The sequence below is a fragment of the Myxine glutinosa genome, chromosome 10 (genome assembly GCF_964187855.1).
Source record: "Myxine glutinosa chromosome 10, kmMyxGlut1.1, whole genome shotgun sequence".
Classification (NCBI taxonomy): domain Eukaryota; kingdom Metazoa; phylum Chordata; class Myxini; order Myxiniformes; family Myxinidae; genus Myxine; species Myxine glutinosa.
In genome coordinates this window covers 82582665-82607218 of record NC_136270.1, presented here as the reverse complement: position 1 = coordinate 82607218, position 24554 = coordinate 82582665, and the positions used below count along the sequence as shown (strand labels likewise).

General features: G+C 47.8%; 1 protein-coding gene across 10 annotated transcripts in view; it reads right to left on the bottom strand.

Moving 5' to 3' along the window:
* The window catches only part of PPP4R1 (protein phosphatase 4 regulatory subunit 1), a 119342-nt gene that overhangs the window by 73750 nt on the left and 21038 nt on the right, over positions 1–24554 (bottom strand). For all 10 annotated transcript variants that reach the window (XM_068126657.2, XM_068126655.2, XM_068126659.2 and 7 more), the window contains exons 9-10: positions 20531–20689; positions 17251–17549 (exon numbers count right to left, since the gene is read on the bottom strand). In XM_068126657.2, the coding sequence (XP_067982758.2) occupies positions 17251–17549; positions 20531–20689 (458 nt within the window). The remainder of the gene's footprint in view (positions 1–17250; positions 17550–20530; positions 20690–24554) is intronic.

Here is a 24554-nt window from a genome sequence, read left to right as displayed (position 1 = left end):
ATCCTCATAAGGAGGCAGAGATGGAACATCAAAGCACAATGTCACACCCACGTCATGATGCGTCTCACATTCCAAACATTTGCATCAAAAATAATTAAACATGGCATGGTGTGGAGGTACGTCATCTCAGGTGAGTGCATGTAGATGGTGCGAGGAGACTTCAATCCTAACTATCCTCTAAATGACATTAACACACTTTACACTACCCGGGGTCTTTCCCTGTCAATCCATTGGCCATCTTACACTATGGGTTCTAAAAACCAATTCCCATTGACCAAACTGTGGTGCTTCTCAATTTGGGGTCTCACTCCCCCGATTCATCTCCCGGTGCCCTTGCACAATTTCTGGGCTGGGGCGTGTAGCTCTCCCAGCAGGTCTACCCACCTGCACACCTCCACCACTGCAGTTGCCACCCGAGCTTACCTAGCTCCTCACCCTAACCTAACTAATTGGGGAAGGCCCCTCCTGGCTCTGTCACCCCTCGGTGCCCTCTGGCACTGGGCTACCCGGGTCCGTCCTCCGGATCCTCGGGCCCCATCCACAACAACTCTACCGGCTCCCAGAGCCCACCTGCGGCCTCACCTGGCCGACATCCTCACAGTGGTGGAGTGCCCAAACCAACTACACACACTAACAGGCTACACGCCCAGCCATTTCCACAACACTAATGCACCCATCCAATCACCATTCTTCCACACGCACCACAGATGCCAATATCCAACCACAATTTACCTATACCCTCTACCTAACACTTACACTACCCTCCCGGGTATTCGTGATGGGGGTCCATCCTTCCCCCATTCACACCTTCGCACCATCCACTCCACTCCATAGTTTCCACCATACTCACTCCACGACCATCCATTCCAATATTCCATGTACTCCATACCATTTATTCCACACAACCATTCTCCATACACCTGTCGTTGCACACCTGTGCAATCACACCTGGTGCCACCTGCACCCTCCTTCCTTCCTGGACCATTTGGTCAGCACAACTCACATCACTATCACTATCACTCAAACACTGCTCCATACACCTGTTCAGTTGCACACCTGTGCAATCACACCTTTTAACCACACACTTTTCACAATACACTTCTATACACCTCCAACACTCACACGGCATCATCTAATCTACCTGTTGCCCTGCTAACTTAGTGCTCCTCGTCTTCCCTTTAAACTAAGCACATACCACGTCATTATCATCCACACTAATCTACCTGCGTCCCCACTACAGGTATCATTCACTACCTAATCTTAACGTTACCTAATGTCATCTTCGAGGTCCCAACACATTATCCAAACCCTCCCGGGCTAGTTTTCACTGCCATAAACCCCATAAATCTAGTGCTCCTTTGCCCCCGTTGTGAGGGATGGTGGATTGGCCATCCCATCACATGGGGCATCTATCACTATAAATTTTGCACACCCAATTTCAACAAATCAAAAATTTGCCAATCACTACCCATCATCTGCCAATCATTACTGCCAATCCTTTGCCAATCATTAAATTTTTGCTTTTTCTAATTTCGGGTCCAGACCACTATCCTCATCATTACAGTCTACTTACTAATGCCTCTCGGTGCGCCAATTCACTTCCACAGCCCGGCTTCGTAAAGCCGAGCAATGAATGCGGGTTGTTTGGTGCCGGCGGCTGGATGCGTCCGGCACTCGGTGCAGGGAAGGAGGTTTACCCGGGCCGAGATCCCACGCACCACCTCGGCACGGAGCCATCCCATGGCCCGATCTCGACCTGCCGGAACGCCTCAACAAAAAGGGGTCGCCATGACGACCCTTCCTACCGGGCTGCCCGTTCCGCCTAGCGGAGCACGGACGCGGCCGTTCCAAGCGGGGCCCAGCGTGGATCACGTACGGCGGTCCTTTCGAACCCGCCGTGGTTCGGATCCCCGCTGGTCCTCGCGGCACGCGAAGCTGCCCGACGCGCACCGAGGGCCCGATTCGGCTAAATGTCGTTCTAACCGCTAACCCGGTTACCGTCGATGCCTCACCTGCATGCTTACACCCCGCAGCCCGTTCCTTGCTCATACATCCAGCTGTTCCCATGCTCCTCATCATTGCACCTTCTCTTACACACCCAGGTACACTCATTCCGCTCACAGACTTGGTCACACACCTGACCACCGAACACCTTGGCACACACTCGTCGTTCGCACACCTCACCAACACACCTCTTCGCGCCCCCTTCTCGGTCACCTCCTCTGTGACAATCACAGGTGTGCTCTCACTCGCACACCCAACTACGTGCCTTACTACCAGTTCCAGCGTGCATTCCCATACGCGTTCTACCATTCCAGGTGTGCATCCCTGCATTCCAGGTGTACATCCTCTCTCACCTGCCACAACCAACTCACGCTCCGTGTCACTCTTACTACTCTCACCACCATTCTTGACAGCGCACTCTTTCCCCATGCCCCCGTCCGTTACACACCTTTCTCGCACACACTCTCCAGTTACACCCTCTGTAACACTCACCACAGGTGTGCATTCTTCCTTACTTTTGACAGCGCACTCTTTCCTCATGCACCTGTCCGTTACACACCTTTCTCGCGCACACTCTCCCGTTACATCCTCCGTAACACTCACCACAGGCGTACTCTCTCGTTACATCCTCTGTAACACTCCCCACTCCGCGCTTCCATGTGCCCCCTCGCACACGCGCTACGACCAACTCACTCTCGACAGCACACTCACTCCTTGGCGCGTACTTTTTCCTCACACACCCCAGCGTCGGACATTCTCGCACACCTCCTCTTTCGCACACCGTACCTGTCGTACACTTCACCAACAGCCTCTCACGAACACCCGGATCCAAATCAACCCCCAAGCCGACTGAAGCTTTCCTCACATCATGTACATTTCCACGTATATCGCCACTCACCTTGGCACCTCGTCGTCGCACCTCTTCTGCCACCTGCAAACTCTGTATTTGGTTAGTGAGCACCACATCACGATTTGAGCACCGACCTTGAACATATTCCATCACCTCCTCCTGTATTTCTCTCTTAGTTTCTGTCCGTCTCTTCTTAATTTCACTCACCTCGTCTTCCACTTCCTCTAATTTTTGCTTCACCTCTTTTATTTCCCGGTGCGTCTCCTCAAGTTCGTCCTCTAAGGCTACCGTGACCGTCTCTATGTGCATCCTCACCTGCCGGTCCTTTGTCTCCATTACCTCTGTCACCTCGTCCAACCTCATTGTCAGTCCCTCACGTACCATCTGACATTGCCTCTGTGTCGCTATGAAGTAATTTTTGATTTCTTTTTGTGTCGCTTTTAACCCTCCTAGTACCGCTGTATTCTTTTGAACCTGCTCCACTAACTCTGTCTGTCCCACCGTCAGCTGTTCCACCTCCTCCGTCAGATCTTCTATTCCCCCCTGTAACCTAGCCGTTCCATTTCTCACCTCTTTCTCTATACGCTTTTCACCTCGCTTTACCTCCTCGCGTACCCCCGAGACCTCCTCAATTACACCTCGTCGTATCTCCTCTTTCATCTCCTCCCTCTCTTTTGTAGATGCCACCCTCATCTGTCCCAATTCATCCCTCTGAGCATCCAATTTGGTTTCTACCCCGATTTTCACCTCCTCTATCTGCTCTCCCATTTGTTTAATTTCTCGGGCGGATTGCTCCCCTATTTCCCGCAATTTGTCTTCCATCCTATTTTCTAACCCCATTAACCCATTTTTCACCCCCTCTATCTGATTCTCCTGGGCAGCCATTCTATTTTCCACCCCCGTTAACCCATGTTTCACCCCTTCTATCCCATTGTCTAACCCCTCAAATTTCTTGTCTAATCCCTCAAATTTCTTGTCTAATCCCTCACCGGTACCCCTCGCTTCGTCCCTCATTACCCCCAATTGCTCACCCAATCGCTCAATTTGGCTCCCCATACTCATCTGTACAGCTGCCTGAAGCTGCGCAATGAGGGCCTGCATGTCAATCGGCTGCATGTTAAAGCCCGCTGATACAGCGGGCTCGGCTACCGCGCGCTCGTGCGAGGCGCCTTTTTGCGCGCCTGAAACCTCGTGCGCGAGAGCGCCATTTTGTGCACCTGATACCCCCTCAACCACATTGCCAATGTTCTCCTCCTCTCTTTCCTCCATATACATTTCCCCGAGGTCCTGGGTCGATTCTACCCCGTCTATCTCTCCCACCGACATCCCGTCGCCTTCACCAGCCATGGCGCGATTTCAAAATTCGGGTTTTGCTTTAAAACAACACAAATTTCCAGCAGCTCCAAATTTTGACCAAATTTTTTCCTAGATGTTTTTAAAAATTTGGTTCGGGCCTCGAATCTCACTCCCAGACACCAATTGTTACGCCAATTGTACAATTGTGTCCAAAATGTGGGCGAAATGAATTTAGTCCCAGGTCCGAATCCGACACTCCTGACACCAATTGTTACGGTTCGCGGTTAAGGATGTTATATTTGCCGAGCAGAGGCATCGCGACCTAACAGTTTCCCCGATTCACCCAAACGTTGGCCCGATCGCGCCACAGCTATTCAATGTGGAAAACTCTAAAACGACTGAATGTAAAGAGGAAGAAGAAGACGTACAGAAGAGTAACGGGATTTATTATTACACACACAAGCAAAAAGGAGCAGTCACGGTTATGTACAGGGACATGAAAAAGCAGGTGACACAGTGAAAATTACTAGCTTATACAGACTTAATTGACTACCCAGGACAGAACAAACAGAAAGGGACTCACACGGGGAATTGCAGAGTGGATTGGCTGGAAGGAGAGCGAGGTCCAAACGGATCCGGCAGCACGATCGGCTCGTTGGGCAGCCGCCGTTCCTTCGCGGCCCTGCTCCAAACTGCCGTCCAGGCCCCAAGCGGCTGTTGAGTGTTGTTGCTGCTGTGGACGCTGCTGCTGCTGCTGCTGTGGACGCTGCTGCTGCTGTGGACTCTGCTGCTGGCGAGCAAGGCGACGAATAGCAGGCTTTGTGCTTCCCTGGATGATCTCCTTGCTCTCTCTTGGACCTCACAACCCAGCTCTCTCTTTTGCACCTCACCACGCAGCTCAGCCTTGGACCTCACAACTCAGCTCTTGTCATAGCTCATCTCGTAAGAGCTCATCTCTCATCTGCTTGGGGAACGTCCGCGGCGGGTTATATAGGCCCCGCCCCTCAACCTTCGCGAACCTCCTTGATGTTTCTCTCCACACCCTCTCCAAGTCCAACCCCTTGTTCGTGGTTGGTTGAGTGGGGCTGGCTCACTCCTCCCCTCTATGACGAGGTGGGGACCCGCCTTTCTTCCCCGATCCTGCCTCGTGGCCAATGGCGGCAATTGTTGGTTGGCAATGCGAATGGCAATTGATGAAAGGGGAAATGGAGGTTTTTGGGAATGGGAATGAAGGGAATCTATCTTTTTCACTTGGTGCAATGGAGTGTCATGTTAATGGACGATAAAGCCTTAATCTAAAACACATAATAAAGATATAAGCTACTGAACAAGGGTTTTATCGTGTCCTTCAATGTGTGCTTTATGGAATTAACTACCGGGACGCCCTTTTAACCTTTACACAACACTGGAGGCAGGAGGGGCCAGAATCAAGCAATGATAATAATACACACAGCAATTTACCACAATAAAAAAAATACAGTCCTCATATCCACAACGATATATATATATATATATATATTGTTGCGAATATGGAATTTGGCCTCCATATCCGCTTGTAAATATTCCCCTATTTTCTCCAATACTCCCCAACTTTCCCCAGTCCCCCATTCCCTAGTCCCATTGCATGTAAATAACAATCAGTAGAGCCGACCTTCCCCTTATTCCCCCATTAAATGTCGTGCCCAGGTCCACCGCACCACACGTAGACAACTTTCGGACATCTTCCTAGTTATTCTTAATCTATGTCAGTTAAGGCCTCGTTTCCATTAATTATGACTCTTCGTTGCACCAGAATGTGATTATATGGCACCAGTAGTGAGTTTAGGACCTTTCCCATACCTCCTCCCATCTTCTTCCCCAAACAACAACAATAACAACAACTACAACAACAATTACAACAACAACAGAGGAGATGGCGGCGGAGCGGGGGAGGATGCGTCCTCACACCGGCTCGATTAGCTCCAGACCATGCGCTCCACGGGGTTACCCCGAAGGGGCTGGCTGTCAGCTCCTCGTCAGGGGCGGAGCCAGTAACCCCCCCGCACGCACCCAATGAGAAGCAACGTGCCGATTCCACGAGGCGGAGCTAACGAGCCGAGGGCGTGTCACTCCCCGCCGGATATACGTGGCCCCGCGCCGGATGTGACGTCAGATGCGCCCCGAGCTTGGAGAAGAAAAGCCACCTGCGAGCGCTGAGTCAGATGCGCCCCGAGCTTGGAGAAGAAAAGCCACCTGCGAGCGCTGAGTCAGATGCGCCCCGAGCTTGGAGAAGAAAAGCCACCTGCGAGCGCTGAGTCAGATGCGCCCCCAGCTTGAGACGACAAGACGCCACCTCGAGCGCTGAGAGACCTCCTGCATCTGTTGGGCCGCGCCATCCTGTCCCTAAGCACAAGGTGCACCTTGTGCTGGCCATCGAATACCCGCTTTCCTTGTCATCAATCCCCGTGTGAGTCAGTTTTTGTCCTGTTTCTCTGTGGTCTGTCGGGAATAATATAAGGTTGTGTCTAAGTGCCTGTCTTCCTATGATGTACCTCTCGTCCCTGTAATCTGACCTTCCGCACGAATATAACCTCCTCCGGAGGTCTTGAGAACTGAACCCCTGGTGTCGTATTGTGTCATTATAACCCAGCCGGGTGTCTTCTTTTTCTTATTGAGCCAGCATAGCGCGGCTAGTCAACGTTCGAGTACAATCGGGTAACTTGTGCAGACGTGGTCATACCAATAAACCGCTCGGTAAATAACATCCAAGCCACGTCTGTAACAATTGGTGTCGAGGAGTGAGATTCGGACCCGGGACTAAATTAGTTAGGCCCAAATTTTGGGAGGGAAAATCGATTCGGAGCGCGTACTGCGCTCGACGAAATTATAACGAAAAAAAAAAAAATTGGATTTGTTTTACGAAACTCGAATTTTGCAAGTCGCGCTATGGCGGATCAAGACGGCTGGGGTCCGGTAGGGGAGAGTGAAGCAGGGTCGGTCCAGGACCAAATTGAGGGACGCGAGGAGAGCGAAGCAGTGAGGGCGGCAGGGTCGCAAAATAGCGTTGTCACGCACGAGGTGGCCACGGCGTCCACGCCCGCGGCAGCGCCCCTGGTGGATTCGAACCTTTTCCTCCTGCAAATGAGGGCCCTTATGGAACAAATGGTGGGAATGAGGGCTGATAGAAAGCGATTGAGTGACCGATTGGATGAGCAATTGGGGGTAATAGGGAACCGGATGGAGGCTCAGAATGAGCAATTGGGGGTAATAGGGAACCGGATGGAGGCTCAGAATGAGCAATTGGGGGTAATGGGAAACGAAATGGGGGTAATGGGGGTAATGAGGGACGAAGCGAGGGGTACTGGTGAGAAGGTAGACAAAAATTTTGAGGGGTTAGACAACGGGATAAAAGAGGTGAGAAATGGGTTAATGGGGGTAGAAAACAGAATGGCCGCTCAGGAGAATCAAATGGAAGGGATGCAAAAAGGGTTAGAGGGGTTAGAAAACACCATGGAAGGCAAATTGAGGGACATGAGGGACCAAGCGGAAAGGGAAGTTAACCAAATGGGGCAGCAGATAGAGGGGGTCAGAATGGGGGTAGAAACCAAACTGGATGCTCACAGGGAGGAAATGGAGCAGATGAGGGTGGCATCTGGGCAGGAGATGCAAGTGATGGGAGAAGAGATCAGAGGAGGAGTGAGTGAGGAGGTCGGAGGAGTGCGCGAGGAGGTGAGGCACTGTAAGGAGCACATGGAGAAGGAGGTGAGAAAGGGGACTGTAAAGTTACAAAGTGGCATAGAGGACCTGACGCAGGAGGTGGAGCAGCTGACGGTGGGACAAACGGAGTTAGTGGAGCAGGTTCAAAGGAACACTGCGGTATTAGGAGGGTTAAAAGCGACACAAAACGACATAAAAAACGACTTGATAGCGACGAAGAGGGAATGTCAGATGGTACGTGAGGGACTGACAACGAGGTTGGACGAAGTGATAGAGGTTATGGAGACGAAGGACCGGCAGGTGAGGACGCACATGGAAACGGTCAAGGTAGCCTTAGAGGATGAGCTTGAGGAGACGTACCGGGGAATAAAAGAGGTGAGGCACAAATTAGAAGAAGTGGAAGAAGGGGTGAGCGAAATTAAGAAGCGACGGAGAGGGGATAACAAAGAGATAAAAGAGGAGATAAAAGAATTGGTCCAAAGTCTGTGTTTGGATCGTGATGATGTGCTCATTAACCGGATGAGGGATTCGCAGGTGATGGAGGAGAAGCGAAGAGGAAGAGGACCCGGTGTAAGTGGTGACCAATATGGTCGTGCGTATGATGCGCCAGGGGATTTAAGAAGCTTGGGGGTCGAGATAGACCCGGGTGTTCGTGAGAGGCCGTTGGTGAAGTGTGCGACAGGTCTGGTGTGCGAAAATGGAGGTGTGCAAGAAAGTCCGACTCTGGGGTGTGTGAGGAAAAAGTGCGTGCCAAGGAGTGAGTGTGCTGGCGAGAGTGAGTCGGTCGTAGTGCGTGTGCGAGGGAGCACGTGGAAGCGCGGGGTGGTGAGTGTTACAGAGGGTGTGACGGGAGAGTGTGCGCGAGAAAGGTGTGTGACGGACAGGTGCATGAGGAAAGAGTGCGCTGTCAGAAGTAAGGAAGAGTGTCCACCTGTGGTGAGTGTTACAGAGGGTGTAACGGGAGAGTGTGCGCGAGAAAGGTGTGTGATGGACAGGTACATGGGGAAAGAGTGCGCTGTCAAAGGCAAGGAAGAATGCACACCTGTGGTAAGTGTTGCAGAGGGTGTGACGGGAGAGTGTGCGCGAGAAAGGTGTGTGACGGACAGGTGCATGGGGAAAGAGTGTGCTGTCAAGAGTAAGGGTGAGTGCGTTGTCAAGGATGGAGGTGAAAGTAGTGAGAGTGACATGGAGCGTGAGTTAGTTGTGACAGGTGAGCGAGGATGGACACCTGGGATGGAAGGATGCACACCTGGAATGGTAGAGCGTGAGTGGGAATGCACGCTGGAGTTGGTGGTGAGGCACATGGTTGGGTGTGCGAATGAGGGCACACCTGTGATTATCACAGAGGAGGTGACCGAGGAGGGGGCGCGAAGAGGTGTATTGGTGAGGTGTGCGAGCAACGAATGTGTGCCAAAGTGTTCGGTGGTCAGGTGTGTGACCAAGGCTGTGAGTGGAATGGGTGTACCTGGGTGTGTAAGGAACGGTACGAGGGGCATGGAAACGGCTGGGTGTGTGAGCAAGGAACGGGCTGCGGGGTGTAAGCATGCAGGTGAAGCATCGACGTTAGACGGGATAGAGTTTAGAACGACTTATAGCCGAATCGGGCCCTCGGTGCGTGCTGGGCCTCGCTTTGAACGGCCGCGTCTGTGCTCCACTAGGCGGAGCGGGCGGCCCGAGAGAAAGAGTCGTCATGGCGACCACTTTTTGTTGAGGAATTCCGGCAGGTCGAGATCGGGACATTGGATGGTTCCGTGCCGAGAAGGTGCGTGGGATCTCGGGCCGGGTAAACCTCCTTCCCTGCACCGAGTGCCGGACGCATTCAGCCGCTGGCACAAAACAACCAGCATCCATTGCTTGGCTTTACGAAGCCGGGCTTTGGACAGGGATTGGCGCACCGAGAGGTATTAGTGAGTCGACTGGGTGATGAGGTTAGTGTTTTGGACCCAAAATTAGAGAAAAACAAAATTTGATGATTGGCCAAGGATTGGCAGTAGTGATTGGCAGATGATGGGCAGTGATTGGCCAAATTTTTGATTTGTTGAAATTTGATGTGCAAAATTGGTAGTGAGAGACCCCCGATGTGGTGGGATGGCAAATCCACCATCCTTCCCATGGTGTGGGGCAAAGGAGCAATAGCTTATGGGGTGTATGGCAGTGAAAACTAGCCCGGGTGGGTTAGGATATTGTGTGTAGGGATCTAGAGAAGATGACCTTAGGTAACGTTAAGGTTAGTTAGTGACTGATACCTGTAGTGGGGACGCAGGTAGATTAGTATGGATGATAATGACGAGGGAGCGCAATAGTTTAAAGGGACGACTGGGAAGCGCAAGTTTCAGAAGGGAGTAGTTAGCTGAGATGATGCCGTGTGTGTGTGAGAATTGAACAGGTGTGATTGCACAGGTGTGCAACTGGACAGGTGTGTGGAGCAGTGTATGAGTAGTGAGTGTGTGGATCAGCGCGAATGCGCTTGGGGAGAGAAGGGTGCAGGTGGCACCAGGTGTGAGAGCACAGGTGTGCAAGTACAGGTGTGTGGAGAGAGTTGGAGTAAGTGGTACGGAGTGGTGTGCATGGTGCGAAGGTGTGAATGGGGGAAGAGTGGACCCCCATCACGGATACCCGGGGCGGGTAGTGTAAGTGTTAGGTAGAGGGTACAGGTAAATTGTGGTTGGATATTGGCATCTGTGGTGCGGTTGCAGAATGGTGTTGTGAATGGGTGCATTAGTGTTGTGGAAATGGCGGGGCGTGTAGCCTGTTAGTGTGTGTAGTTGGTTGGGCACTCCACCACTGTGAGGATGTCGGCCAGGTGAGGCCGCAGGTGGGCTCTGGGAGCCGGTAGTTGTGAGTGGGTGCCTGAGGATCCCGGGTGTGGATCGGGCAGCCCAGTGCCAGAGAGGGCACGGAGTGGGGAGAGAGCCAGAGGGCCTTCCCCTGGTAGTTAGGTTAGGGTAAGGAGCAGGTAGGCTCGGAGGCAACTGCAGTGGTGGAGGTGTGCAGGTGGGTAGACCCACTGGGAGAGGTACACGTCGCAGCCCAGAAATTGTACGAGGGCACCGGGAGATGAATCGGGGGAGTGAGACCCCAAATTGAAGAGCACCACAGTTTGGCCAATGGGAATTGGTTTTTAGAACCCATAGTGTAAGAGGGCCAATGGTTTGGCCGGAGAGAGACCCCGGGTAGTGTAAAGTTGTTAAAGTCATTTAGGAGATAGTTAGGATTGATGAACCTGTCGCACCATACGCAGCCACTTACCTGTGGTGATGATGATGACTCCACACCTGTGTTTTCTTTGTTTTGTTGCAGGAGATGAATCGCTGTGTGGATTTGTGAGACGCATCACGACGTGGATGAGACATTGGGGTGATTCCATCTCTCCCTCCCTAGGAGGGACTGATGATGAATTGGTAATGGCAAATTATGATGTTGAGTTGGAGATGGCAAATTTTGATGAGAGTTGAAAATGGCAAATTTGATTGGTTAGGAGGGAGAGAAGACGAATTTGGTTTATGGGAGGAACGGGGAAGACAGTAGGGATGTTTGTTGATTTGTAAAGTAGATGTTTATGGGTAGTGTTGTGTTTTGTGGATACAGTAAGGGGTAAGGGAGGGGCCATGTAGGTTACCTGGTGGGGGGGGGGCGTACGATAGGAACGTACCTGTCTCACCTGGTTCCCATGTGCCCCCAGTGTGCATTACCTTATATTGTGTGCACTTTTGCGCCCTTACCACCTTACTCACTTGTTTCTTCTTTTGTCTCCCACCTCCGAGGATCTGGCTTTGGGGTAGAGAGAGAGGAGAGAGAGGTGCTGGCTACGCAGTTGTGGGCCTGCACTTTCGCTGTTGGCTGCCTGGATCGATACACCATATGGACCGCAATGTTTGTGGCCACCCACAATGGACCGCAGCTCTTTTGCGGCCAAGCACCACCCGTGGATGGACCTATGGGTCAACGTGGCACCTATGCCATACAGGTGAACCACTTTTAGTTACCACCAAGTGCACCACAAGAAGAGCAAGAGACACCTGCAGGGTTAGGGGTTGTCGAATTTATTTTTATACCAATGAACAATGGTGACTGCACCGGATGGTGCTGACTGTGTGGTGGGGTGGTGCTTTTGATGCTCGGAAAGGGTGCTCTGCACGTTATTAAAGGCCGTCGGCCACAGAGCACTCGTGGGTTGGTGTATCGATGCTGGCAAGCGCGCTCTCTCTCTATGCATAACATCTGCATGTGTTCCTCCAAAAACAGGTCCTGGATCGTAGTGTAAATAGCAGCATAGTCTTGTAAATAATGCTCCCTACCGGCTGTATGTTTAGTTTGAGAATTCTTTCCGGATTCGGTTATCCTGTGGGTGTGTTTCTGTGAGGAGAAGGGTGCAACGTCGCAGGGGGACATATTTACTCATTTGTGAATATCTGTAAAACTGTCGCACTCAGGGTAGAGTTAATAGTAGAGGGAACTACATTGCGTGCCACACTAAAGTAGGTAAAAATTTATCGGGTCGGGACGCCCCGAGGGTAGAGAAGGGTGCAATGTTGCGAATATGGAATTTGGCCTCCATATCCGCTTGTAAATATTCCCCTATTTTCTCCAATACTCCCCAACTTTCCCCAGTCCCCCATTCCCTAGTCCCATTGCATGTAAATAACAATCAGTAGAGCCGACCTTCCCCTTATTCCCCCATTAAATGTCGTGCCCAGGTCCACCGCACCACACGTAGACAACTTTCGGACATCTTCCTAGTTATTCTTAATCTATGTCAGTTAAGGCCTCGTTTCCATTAATTATGACTCTTCGTTGCACCAGAATGTGATTATATGGCACCAGTAGTGAGTTTAGGACCTTTCCCATACCTCCTCCCATCTTCTTCCCCAAACAACAACAATAACAACAACTACAACAACAATTACAACAACAACAGAGGAGATGGCGGCGGAGCGGGGGAGGATGCGTCCTCACACCGGCTCGATTAGCTCCAGACCATGCGCTCCACGGGGTTACCCCGAAGGGGCTGGCTGTCAGCTCCTCGTCAGGGGCGGAGCCAGTAACCCCCCCGCACGCACCCAATGAGAAGCAACGTGCCGATTCCACGAGGCGGAGCTAACGAGCCGAGGGCGTGTCACTCCCCGCCGGATATACGTGGCCCCGCGCCGGATGTGACGTCAGATGCGCCCCGAGCTTGGAGAAGAAAAGCCACCTGCGAGCGCTGAGTCAGATGCGCCCCGAGCTTGGAGAAGAAAAGCCACCTGCGAGCGCTGAGTCAGATGCGCCCCGAGCTTGGAGAAGAAAAGCCACCTGCGAGCGCTGAGTCAGATGCGCCCCCAGCTTGAGACGACAAGACGCCACCTCGAGCGCTGAGAGACCTCCTGCATCTGTTGGGCCGCGCCATCCTGTCCCTAAGCACAAGGTGCACCTTGTGCTGGCCATCGAATACCCGCTTTCCTTGTCATCAATCCCCGTGTGAGTCAGTTTTTGTCCTGTTTCTCTGTGGTCTGTCGGGAATAATATAAGGTTGTGTCTAAGTGCCTGTCTTCCTATGATGTACCTCTCGTCCCTGTAATCTGACCTTCCGCACGAATATAACCTCCTCCGGAGGTCTTGAGAACTGAACCCCTGGTGTCGTATTGTGTCATTATAACCCAGCCGGGTGTCTTCTTTTTCTTATTGAGCCAGCATAGCGCGGCTAGTCAACGTTCGAGTACAATCGGGTAACTTGTGCAGACGTGGTCATACCAATAAACCGCTCGGTAAATAACATCCAAGCCACGTCTGTAACAATATATATATATATATATATATATATATATATATATATATATATATATATATATATATATATAAATAAATAAATATATATATATATATATATATATATATATATATATATATATATATAAATAAATAAATAAATATATATATATATATATATATATATATATATATATATATATATATATATGTATATATATATATATATACACGTATATATATATATAAATATATATATATATATATATATATATATATATATATATATATATATATATATATATATATATATATATATATATATATAGATATATACAGTATATATATATTTTTAGATACAGAACCGAGGCTCATGTAAGAGCTAACACATTAAACACGAAAATATGCACGCACAAATAAAATACAATAAAGAGGGCGGGAGACACTTGGGAGGGACAGAGGGAAGCATACAAGCACAACAACAGTAGAGAACAGGGACGTCAGTAGATCTGTGGAAGAGAGATGGCTTGGGGAGGGGTGGATTACACGGTATAAAGAAAATTAACAATCTATCTATAATTCCAGTAATCTCTGTCTGTACGTTTGTACGTTTGTTTGTTTGTCTGTGACCGCTGTTTCTCGACAACCACGGGTCCGATATACTTGCAACTTGCCAGGTATATTGCTGGGGACCCGAGGATGTGCCTTTTCAAGGTTTGAAATTAATCGGACAAGTACTTACCGAGCTATGGCGATTTAGCCGTTCGCCGTTCGCTTTGGCGTTGCGAATGGACCAAACCATTGCATGTAAATAGAGGGGGGGGGGGGTTCTGTGGTCGTTGCGAATGGACCAAACCATTCATGTAAATAGAGGGGGGGGGGGGGGTTCTGTGGTCGTTACTGCCACGTGGTTTCAAAGTTTTTTTTTGTTGTTGTTGTTGTTTGCACGCATGTTTTTTTGCACCCACGTACGGGCACGCCCTAGGATGTTTACACACACACACCCCTACACAAATTTTTTTTTTTTTTTTTTTTGGCAAGGAACGGGCACCCACGTACGGGCACGTCCTAGCTTATATATAGTACGGGCATGCCCTAGTACTAGGAATTTCAGGAATGAAGGAATGATTGAAAGAGGTGGATTTGGGGTGTATTAACGGGGGTAGAAAAGATCAATATTTTGGATGAGGGAAGATAAGAGATGGTGGTGAACAGTTGTTTTAAAGTCCTGGAGGGAGGAGTGGGATTGAAGAGAATGTCGGAGATTGTTCCAGAGGCGGGAAAAAAAAGAGGATGAAAGATTGAAGGTGAGCAGAGAGTCTTGATATTGGTAGTTTCACCAGAAGAGGGTTTCTGGCAGATCGTGTGCATCCTGCAGGAATATTTGGGGGACAGAGCACAGACAGAGCAGGGGGAGCAGGGGGAGCTAGGCCAGAGAGGAGTCGGTAGAATGTTCCTCTTCAGCATTTCGCTATGCCTTGAGGTGCTAGCTGGCTGGGAAAACAAAATTCACAGAGCCGGCCATGTCATTGGCAGCCGTCGAGGTGCAGGATCATGGACGGGTTTGCCTCCCACCCACAGTCCAGGCTGCAGGCAAATGGTAAGCGAGAGGAGAGGGCCATGGCAAATCATCCATGACACTCGTTGGCCTCTAAGGCTTGGGTATTTGAGGATCCCATTTGTCGTTGGTATCGTGGGTGCGTATTCGGTAGTGGGGAAGGGTTGCCTCATTTATTTGTTGTATTGCTTCTTGTATATTTCTTTCCCCGTGATCATTATTGATTTATGACATATGCCTGGTCTCCGGGTGAATTCATGTCGTCGTTGTTCCTCATTTGGTAATTGGGAAAGCCCGTTGAAGGTTGATTGGCTGCGACTATTAAGCACTGCGTACAAAGATCATGCCAAAAGTCTCTGGCTTTGCTCGGCCTACTTTGAGACGAGACCTGTGGTACCTAATTAGTGTAACACTTGGCGGACTCAGAGCCCACCCCAATCAGTACGGTATCGAGACTAGTGGGCACGTGATCCGGCTGAGGGTTTTCAAATAGGTTGACCATTACGGTTACATTGAGGCGACTCGCCGGACTCGGGCCATGTAACTGGACTAAACCATGCAACCACTACCGTATGTACAAATCAAAATCAGCAAGATACGACTTACGCACACTCAAGCCCCCATCCAAGGAATTCATTTAAATGTTGTCCACATTTGGTGGACAACACTGTTGAAAGGAAGCAATTTCAACTCAATCCAACAGAAAGTAAAATGCAAACAGCATTATAGGACATTAACTATTTAATTAATGTGAAATTTATTGAATATAGGAAACCATCAATGCACCGGACTATAGTGATGATTTATGCCACAGAATCAGAAGCACTGCCAGGTTTTTTTTATGCCTCCATTGACGAAGTCGCCGGAGGCATTATGTTTTCAGGTTGACCACCTGGCTGTCAGTCCGTCCGTGATAGATTCAAGATTCAATACTTTTCTTCAATAGGTTTTATCGAGTCGCTTCAATAGGCCGTGATAACTTGAGAACAGCTGAAGGGATCTTAGTCAAACTTGGTGCAGGTATGTATAATTAAGTAAAGATGAACCGATTAGATGTTGGGGTCACGAGGTCAAAGGCCAAAGGTCAGAGGTAATGTCAGGTAAAATTCCTGTTACCGTGATAACTTGTGAAACGATGATGGGATTCTGACCAAATTTGGTACAATTTTGTAGAATGATGTAAAGATAAACCGCTTAGATTTTGGGGTCAAGAGGTAAAATGTCAAAGTCTGTAATATATCTATAACTTGAGAATGGCCAAAGTGATCTAATTCAAACTTGGTACAGGTATGTAAAATTGAAGTAAAGACAAACCGATTAAATTTTGGGGGCAATGTTCAAGGGTCAAAGTCCTAATAGATCTATAACTTGAGAACTGCTGAAGCGATCTAATTCAAACTTGGTACAGGTATGTATAATGATGTGGTTAACTGATTAGATTTTGGGGCCCCGAGGTCAAAGGTCAGATCAGGTAAAAATGTGTTAACTTGTAAACAGCTGAAGGGATTTAAATTAAAACTTGGTACAGGTATGTATAATGATGTAAGCATGAACTGATTAAATTTTGGGGTCAAGAGGTCAAAGGTCAGATCAGGTAAAAATGTGTTAACTTGAGAACAGCTGAATGGATTTAAAGCAAACTTGGTACAAGTATTATAATGATTTAATAATGTGGACAGATGCATATCAGTAGACTTTGTGACGTCAAAGAGTGCTGTTCTAGTTTTTAATACAAGGTCGAGGATCGTGAAGAGACTGAACAGATAAAGATGTAAGAGGACAACAGGAACAGTAGAGAGAAGGGAGAAGGAGGGGGGGGGGACCAACAGCAGATTTGAAGGACAGGAGAGGAGACTCAGCCAAAAGGCTTAAGATCTTAGAATAAAGTCTTGAGTTCCAAGCCCTGGCGTGCCGTTAAATAAAATTAGGTGGGTTGACTCAGCCTATCATCCGTCCGTGGTTGGAAAATGAGTACTGTACCAGCTTACTGGAAACAGGAAGCACTGCATCAGCAGCGGCATTGATGCAACCAGCAGCCACAGGCTGCATATGAAAAAACTCCAAACAAATACAAACAAATACAAACAAACAAACTGCTTACCTATTCAATAGATGGTGTGTGCTACTGATCATAGCAGATGACGTTCTCAACATGTCACTCAGTCCATTTCTCATCATGGCGACCTGGACATCTTCCACTCCACCATCTCTAGCACCAATAACTGCCTCATCGGTAAGCTTGTCCTTAAAATGATCATTTTCTAGGACAGTTGGCTGTGCACCCACATGCTGTTTCTCATATTCCCTCGGCCTGTCTTCGGTGCACTCAGCTTGTGTTGATTCCACACGTGCAAATGTCGATATGAAAGGGCCGAGCGACTGAAAAGCAGCCATCCGAACCTAGCATGCAAAATGAAAAAGACAGCTACAGGAAGTCAACAAATTTACTTACTAATCACATGAGAATCAAATTAAGGACTGTACTTATTCAAACGTGACAAGCACGAACACAATAGCATTCATTTTGAAAAGTAATACCACAATAAATTAATAAATCTGCTATGTGGTACCAAATAAAACAAACCATGCAACTAGGGTGACTATTTTTAATAACAAAATTCAGCCATTTAATTAATAAATTACTGCTTTAAAAAAAAAGATGCATCAGACAAATCCTTAGAATCGAGAGTATTTGCAGTTCTCAATATAAGAACATGTTAGGTCCCATACAAGGAGCTGAAGATGCCATTAAGCCCACCAAGCCTGCACAATGGTTGCCAACTTCACTCGGGTTCAAACCGCCGACTTTCAAAACTCAGAGTGGACGCTCTAATCATTACGCCACCGAGTCAGGCTATATCACAAGTCATCACCGCACTGTGTTTGTCGTTATACTTGATCCACCCTTTCATTGTCATGCTGCTGTTGCATTGTCTTCCTTGCTATCCAAAGGATTCATAATACAACACCGTGGAAAATCCATTGTGTAGCATCAATGCTTTTTACCTCCGTCACCGAAGGTGGACGGAAGTTGTGTTTTCAACCATGTCTGTTCGTCTGTGAGCAGGCTATCTCAAAAGGTTATGAACGGATTCGGGAAAACTTTGGGGGACAGGTTGGTTGTGTGACAAGGAAGAATTGATTTGATTTTAGCGAAGATCCGTATCCGATTCCAATAATTGTTGAAGTGATTCTTCACAATTAAGAGTGAAGGCCAAAAACGACATATAGCATGACATTTCAAAAGGTTGTGGAGAGATTTGGACGAAACTTGGTGGATGATTGGGTAGATGACAAGAATAAGCTGATTAGAATTTGGTCAAGATTCAGCCTAGCGGGGATATGTGCTCGACCGAGTACCGTTCTAGTTTTTACAGCGTAGCCAGTACGGTAATGCCGTCTAGAACAGCATTTGTCTGTCCGTATGTCCCCACAAACGTCTAACAATCAGAGCTGAGGATCTGGTCACATGACAGGAGGACAGCATTTAGTAACCATTACAGTTGCATATCTTACTAAAAGGAAATATAATCTTCTGTGGAATGTTTTGGGGTCCCAGCAGGTGTCGTAAGGTAGGTATGAGGTTTCAGAAATTTGCCAGTACATTTATGATTTTGAAATGTGATCGACTTGGACCTTGCTCCCGAATCTGGAAGTGAACAGATAACAGTTTGCTGGTTTGATAATATCACAATACAATCGTGATTTAACATTATAATGTCGTGTCCCCATGGTTAAGACCCCTGGGTGACGAATGACCGAAACGAGCTTCACTCCAAGGTGTATTTCAAACTTGGCGGGATTATCTTTTCGAGCGCGTGGGAAAGTTCGAAGTCTTACCTGATCGGACGGCCGACACGGGGTTTAATGACTCGACCCACAAACACAAATACGAGACAGCAAAATTCACAATACAAGAATGAAATGCCAAAAATAAAGGTTTTAATGAAAATGAATGCAAGGATAATAAAAACGAAATAAACGGTGAGGTAAAACGAAATTCTAACTGAGAGACCCTTCACACGGACACAGACACGAAAAGGGAAGACAAATGAAAGAAAATGCGTTTGTGTGGTGTGTTGGCCGGTACTCAGCCTGGCGTCCCCAATCGGCCCTCGAAAGCCTGGTGGCCGTCCAACGGGTCTAGAGTCACAGCATGGTAAAACACGCGTTAGCGCGAAGTCGTGCCCACAGCCAGCCGCCAGTGTGAGGCAAGCAGGCAAGAGTGCCTCCCCCAGTCTGCAGGATCTTTCCACGTTCCACCAAGGCTACAAACTCGCTCCAGCAGCGGACACGGCACGAAGCGCAGCCGTTCTCTAGCGCGACCACAACAAAGAGAAAGAGCGAGCGAAGCGACCGTCCCTCACGCGAAGCGAGGCCCAGGACAAGAGCAAAAGGCAAAAACAGCCATCCTCTTCTAAAGCCAGCATAAAAAAAACAAAGAGAGAATGCGACCGCCTCCAACGAATGCCAGGACCAGAAGAGAACAAGATGGCGAGACAGCTTCTTTTTGCTCTACTAGCTCTCGAATGTCTCACCGCTGACATCACACTGTCCAATCACTGAGCTCTGTTCATCACCCGATGGCTCCTTAACCAGTCACGAAGCTCGGAGCGTGGCCTCCCCGTCACGAGTCGTCAGGGGGCGGAGTCTAATCTCTATTCAGGAATGTTCAGATGACGTCGGGATTTACTTGTCGATTGGCAAATGTGCTCGTTTCTGTGGGGTTTGTCGGTGTGGTTGCGGCAATGTGCCGATTGCATGGCTGGCAGAGTGAATTTTATAAGAACAAAGGGAAAAATCATAAGGGGCCAATTACACACTGCGGTTTATTAATCTTATGCTCTAGAACTAGTTAGCAAAAAGCCACGCCCCTTATGGTGACAAGCAAACACTCTTAACCTGAACATTTACCCTGCTTATGTACATTGAGATGGCTTCTTCTTCGCGTCACACGGTCCATACTAAAACCTACACATTCTTAACTTTCCTAAGGTATTCCACACCTAACCCCCACAAACGTAACAATAATTTGATATATTAATACTGTAGTATTCATTTGTGATTGGAACGATGAATGATGCTGTTTGGAATGAAAATATGGAGATACTGATTTTAAAACAGAATGAGGCAATGACATAAGGGTATCCATCCGTGACATTCTGTATGGAGCAACATTCAGACCGAGTACATTTTTGTCCTAGTCCTTCACCAAATATATATATATGCTGAGCAGAAGCTTTGTTTGGCTTTGCAAAATGAGAATTCAGTGGAACCTCATTGAACAATACGAGGATTAATGAAAATGGGTCAAGGACGGAATAGTTAACCCCCAATCCAGATGTAAAGATGTCATCAAGTACCTCTCCAACCAAACTCACCCAGCGTGAAGGATCACAAGTGAGGTTTATGAACAGTGGCGAGAGCTGCACACGTCGAACATCCAATGAGGATGCACAGGAAATGGCAGCAAAGCACTCTGCACAAGCCTTCCGTACACCCCATACACCGTCCGAACACAACTGCACAAAGTGAGGCAGCTGCACACAGTTCAAAGGCAGTACAAGCAGAATTCAGTGGCTATATTGTACATAACAGCAGCATTGCAGATGCAACTTTTATTTTCTTATTAAGCAATCACACGTTTTTTTTAACAGGTTCTAAAGAATATGATTAATAGGGGAGCAGCCACACACTCATCTCACAAACATGGACATACAGACAAATACATGAGACAAAAGACAAGATTGTTAGATGAGACAAAACATTAAGCTATATACAGTCATGTGAAAAAGTAAGTACACCCCATGTAAAGTTTTGACTTTTTCAACATATTTCAACACACAGCTATTTGATCTTCATTTCAACAATATTGATAGATAAAGGTGATATAATATAACAAATATCATGAAACATTTACATTTTCTAGTCCATTGTATAATTTAAATAAACATGAAAATGCAAATTTCGCATGTGGAAAAAGTAAGTACACCCTTGGCTCCAACAGGTGGTATTGCCCCCTTTGCAGAAACAACCTCAAGTAGGCGTTTCTTATAACTGTCTACCAGTCCCTGACCGACTGGGAGAAATTTTTGCCCACTCCTCCATGCAGAATTCTTTCAGCTGTGCGATGTTTGAGGGGTTTTTGCATGCACAGCTCGTTTCAAATCCCCCCACAACATCTCGATGGGATTTAGATCCGGGCTTTGACTTGGCCATTCCAGAACCCTCCATTTCTTTCTTTTCAGCCATTCCTTGGTGGATTTACTGGTATGTTTAGGGTCATTGTCATGTTGCAAGTTCCACATTCAGTTGAGCTTCAACTTTCCGAAAGATGGCCTCACATTATCCTCAAGCACCCTCTGGTACAATGAAGAATTCATAGTGGATTATATGATGGTGAGCTGCCCAGGCCCTGATGCAGCAAAGCTGCCCCAAACCATAATATTTCCACCACCATGCTTTACAGTTGGTATCAGGTTCTTGTGGTCAAATGCCGTCTTTGGTTTTCACCAAACATATCTTCTGGTACTGTGGCCAAATAGCTCTACCTTTGACTCATCTGTCCAGAGCACATTTTTCCAGAAGTGCTGGTCTTTGCCTAGGTGTTCATTGGCAAACTTTATTCTTGCCCTGGCGTTCTTTCTGGACAGCAAAGGTTTCCTCCTGGCACACCTCCCATGTAGATCAAATTTGTGCAGCCTCTTTCTAATGGTAGACTCGTGCACTTTGACATCAACAGTGGCAAGAGCTACCTGTAGGTCCCGTGATGACATTCTGGGGTTCTTAGAGACTTCTTTCAGCATCTTGTGGTCTGCTCTCGGGCTGAACTTGCTGGGGCGGCCTGGCCTGAACAAGTTGGCAGTTGTTTGGAATCTTCTCCACTTGAAGATGATCTTCCAGACAGTCGAATGATTGATTTCAAATTGTTTGGAGATCTTTTTTAAATCCCTTCCCAGACTCGTAGGCATCTATAACCTTCTTTCTGAAGGCCTCAGAGAGCTCTTTTGATCCAAGCATGGTGACGCCGCACACTTCAACAACAAAGAGCAATCCAAACCAGATGTCTGAGGTTTAAATAAGACAGGTTCCTCCAAGATCCTCTGCAACGATGTTCTAATCATTTGCACCTGAGCTGGTGCACCTGATTCTAATTTTAGGTATTTGAAGTCGTGATAAATGTCGGGGTGTACGTCGTGTGTTCAATAAGTATCCGACCTTTGTTCATAAAAGATACTCGCATCCAGATAAAAATTTTTTTATAATAATCTCGTTCAAAGTAGTCCCCTTGGGCTGCCACACACTTCTCCCAACGGTTCTGCCACTGTCGGAAGCAGCACTGGAACGCCTCTTTTGGGATGGCGCGCAGCTGGTCCGTCGCATTCCGCATGATGTCTTCTCTGGAGTCGAAGAAGACGGTCAGCATGACTTTGACATTGCTGCGGACCTGCCTTGCTTTTTTTGGCCTCGGGGATGTTGGATGCTTCCATTGTGATGACTGCAACTTGGTTTCTGGGTCGTACCCATAAACCCAGGACTCATCGCCAGTGATCACTGTGTTGAGGAAGCTGGGATCGCTGTTCACAGTCTCCAGCATGTCCTGTGCGATCTCCAAACGGAGTTGCTTCTGCTCAACCGTTAGCAGCTTTGGTACGAACTTCGCTGAGATTCTCCTGAAGCCCAAATCCTCCTTCATAATGGAATGAACGGTGTTGAATCTTGCGGATCGTTTCCACTTGGGAATCGCCAAGCTTTACACAAAATTTGATGCAGTAGCGTTGTTCAAGTTTTTCCATCATTTTGTCAAAAACGAAAATCCGACGGCGCTCACTTACATGTCCTCACTCATCGGCGGTCTGCCGTCGAATGACAGCTTCTGCAGGTGGGAAAAAAATTCACGCGTGCGCATTAGGATCGCCTACATACGTGCACCAAATCAACGCCTCCCTAACTTCTTTTTTTTTACGCACGAAAAATAAAGGTCGGATACTTTTTGAACACAGTAGTACTTACTTTTTCCACATGTGACATTTGCATTTATGTTTATTTAAATTATACAATGGACTTCAAAATGTAAATGTTTCATGATATTTGTTGTATTATATCACCTTTATCTATCAATATTGTTGAAATGAAGATCAAATAGCTGTATGTTGAAATATGTTGAAAAAGTCAAAACTTTACATGGGGTGTACTTACTTTTTCACGTGACTGTATTCTGGGTTTGACTCTTGGCCCAACTACAAACTAATTAATGTTTCATGGGCAGAGTGTTGCATCACAAAGCATGCCGGCCATTGGATGGGATCTTAAGACTGGGACCCATCTCTTAGCATTAGCTGATTGACATTGAAGATTCCACGGTCTTTTGCCAAGAGTTGGCGATTCTTGCCGGCACTTTGGCCAACTTTCTACAGGGGTCACTGAATCAATGGCAGCCATGCTCCCAGAAATGAAAGAATCAGCAGCCAGGTGCTGCAGGTAATTGAATGAATGACCAAGCTCATTTTATGCCAATTTTTTCTCTCTCCTTTGTTATTAGGTTGCATTTTCAAGTGTCTAAATCTTAACACATTATGGTATGAAAATGATTCTGAACATGTCATACAAAGCAAGTTATGGTTTCCAACCATACAAGATGTTGACACATTTTCTGAAAGTCTTTTTTGTATACATAGTTGATGCTCGTGCAAGAGTTAGGACTATTAGACTGAACGGATGAGGAAACAACAGGCCAAAAGGAACAGCACAAAGAGGGGTGAACCACCAACAGCAGAGCCAAAAGCCAATACATAGGGAGGCATACAAACAATGGGTGTGGGGAGAAATGGTAGGCAGGAGAAGTTGCGTGGGGTGGACAAGATGGATACAGAAAAAAAATGAGGAGGGAAAACTGGAAATTTGGAAGGAGGAGGGACTGGGATGGGGTGGGGAAGGGTGGGTGCTGGATTAAAAAGTTTTTAAAAGATCATGGTTTTGGATTGGGAACGATCTGAGATAGTGGTGAACAGCTGTCTTGAAGATCTGGAGGGAAGAATGAGATTGAGGAGGATGTGGAAGTTGGTTCGACAGGCGAGAACAAGAGGATCAAAAGAGTGGAGGTGAGCAGTGATCTAGGATTTAGGTGGTTTCACTATAAGGGGGCTCATTTTGGACTGTGTGCCCTGCAGAAATATGGGAGGAGGGAAGAGAGCGACAAAGCATGGAAAGAGTACAGGGTGCAAGACCAGAAAGGAGGCGTTATCAGACCACTGACCTGTCTGCGATTGTGAACTGAAAGGCCCATAGGCTCATCTTCATCACGGGAGATTCCAATAATCGTGGATAAGAGTATCCTTGTAGGTGGATAGGAGTTCAGGTGTGCCAAGGAAGGACTTTGAACGGTGGAGGATGCCCGATCAGCGG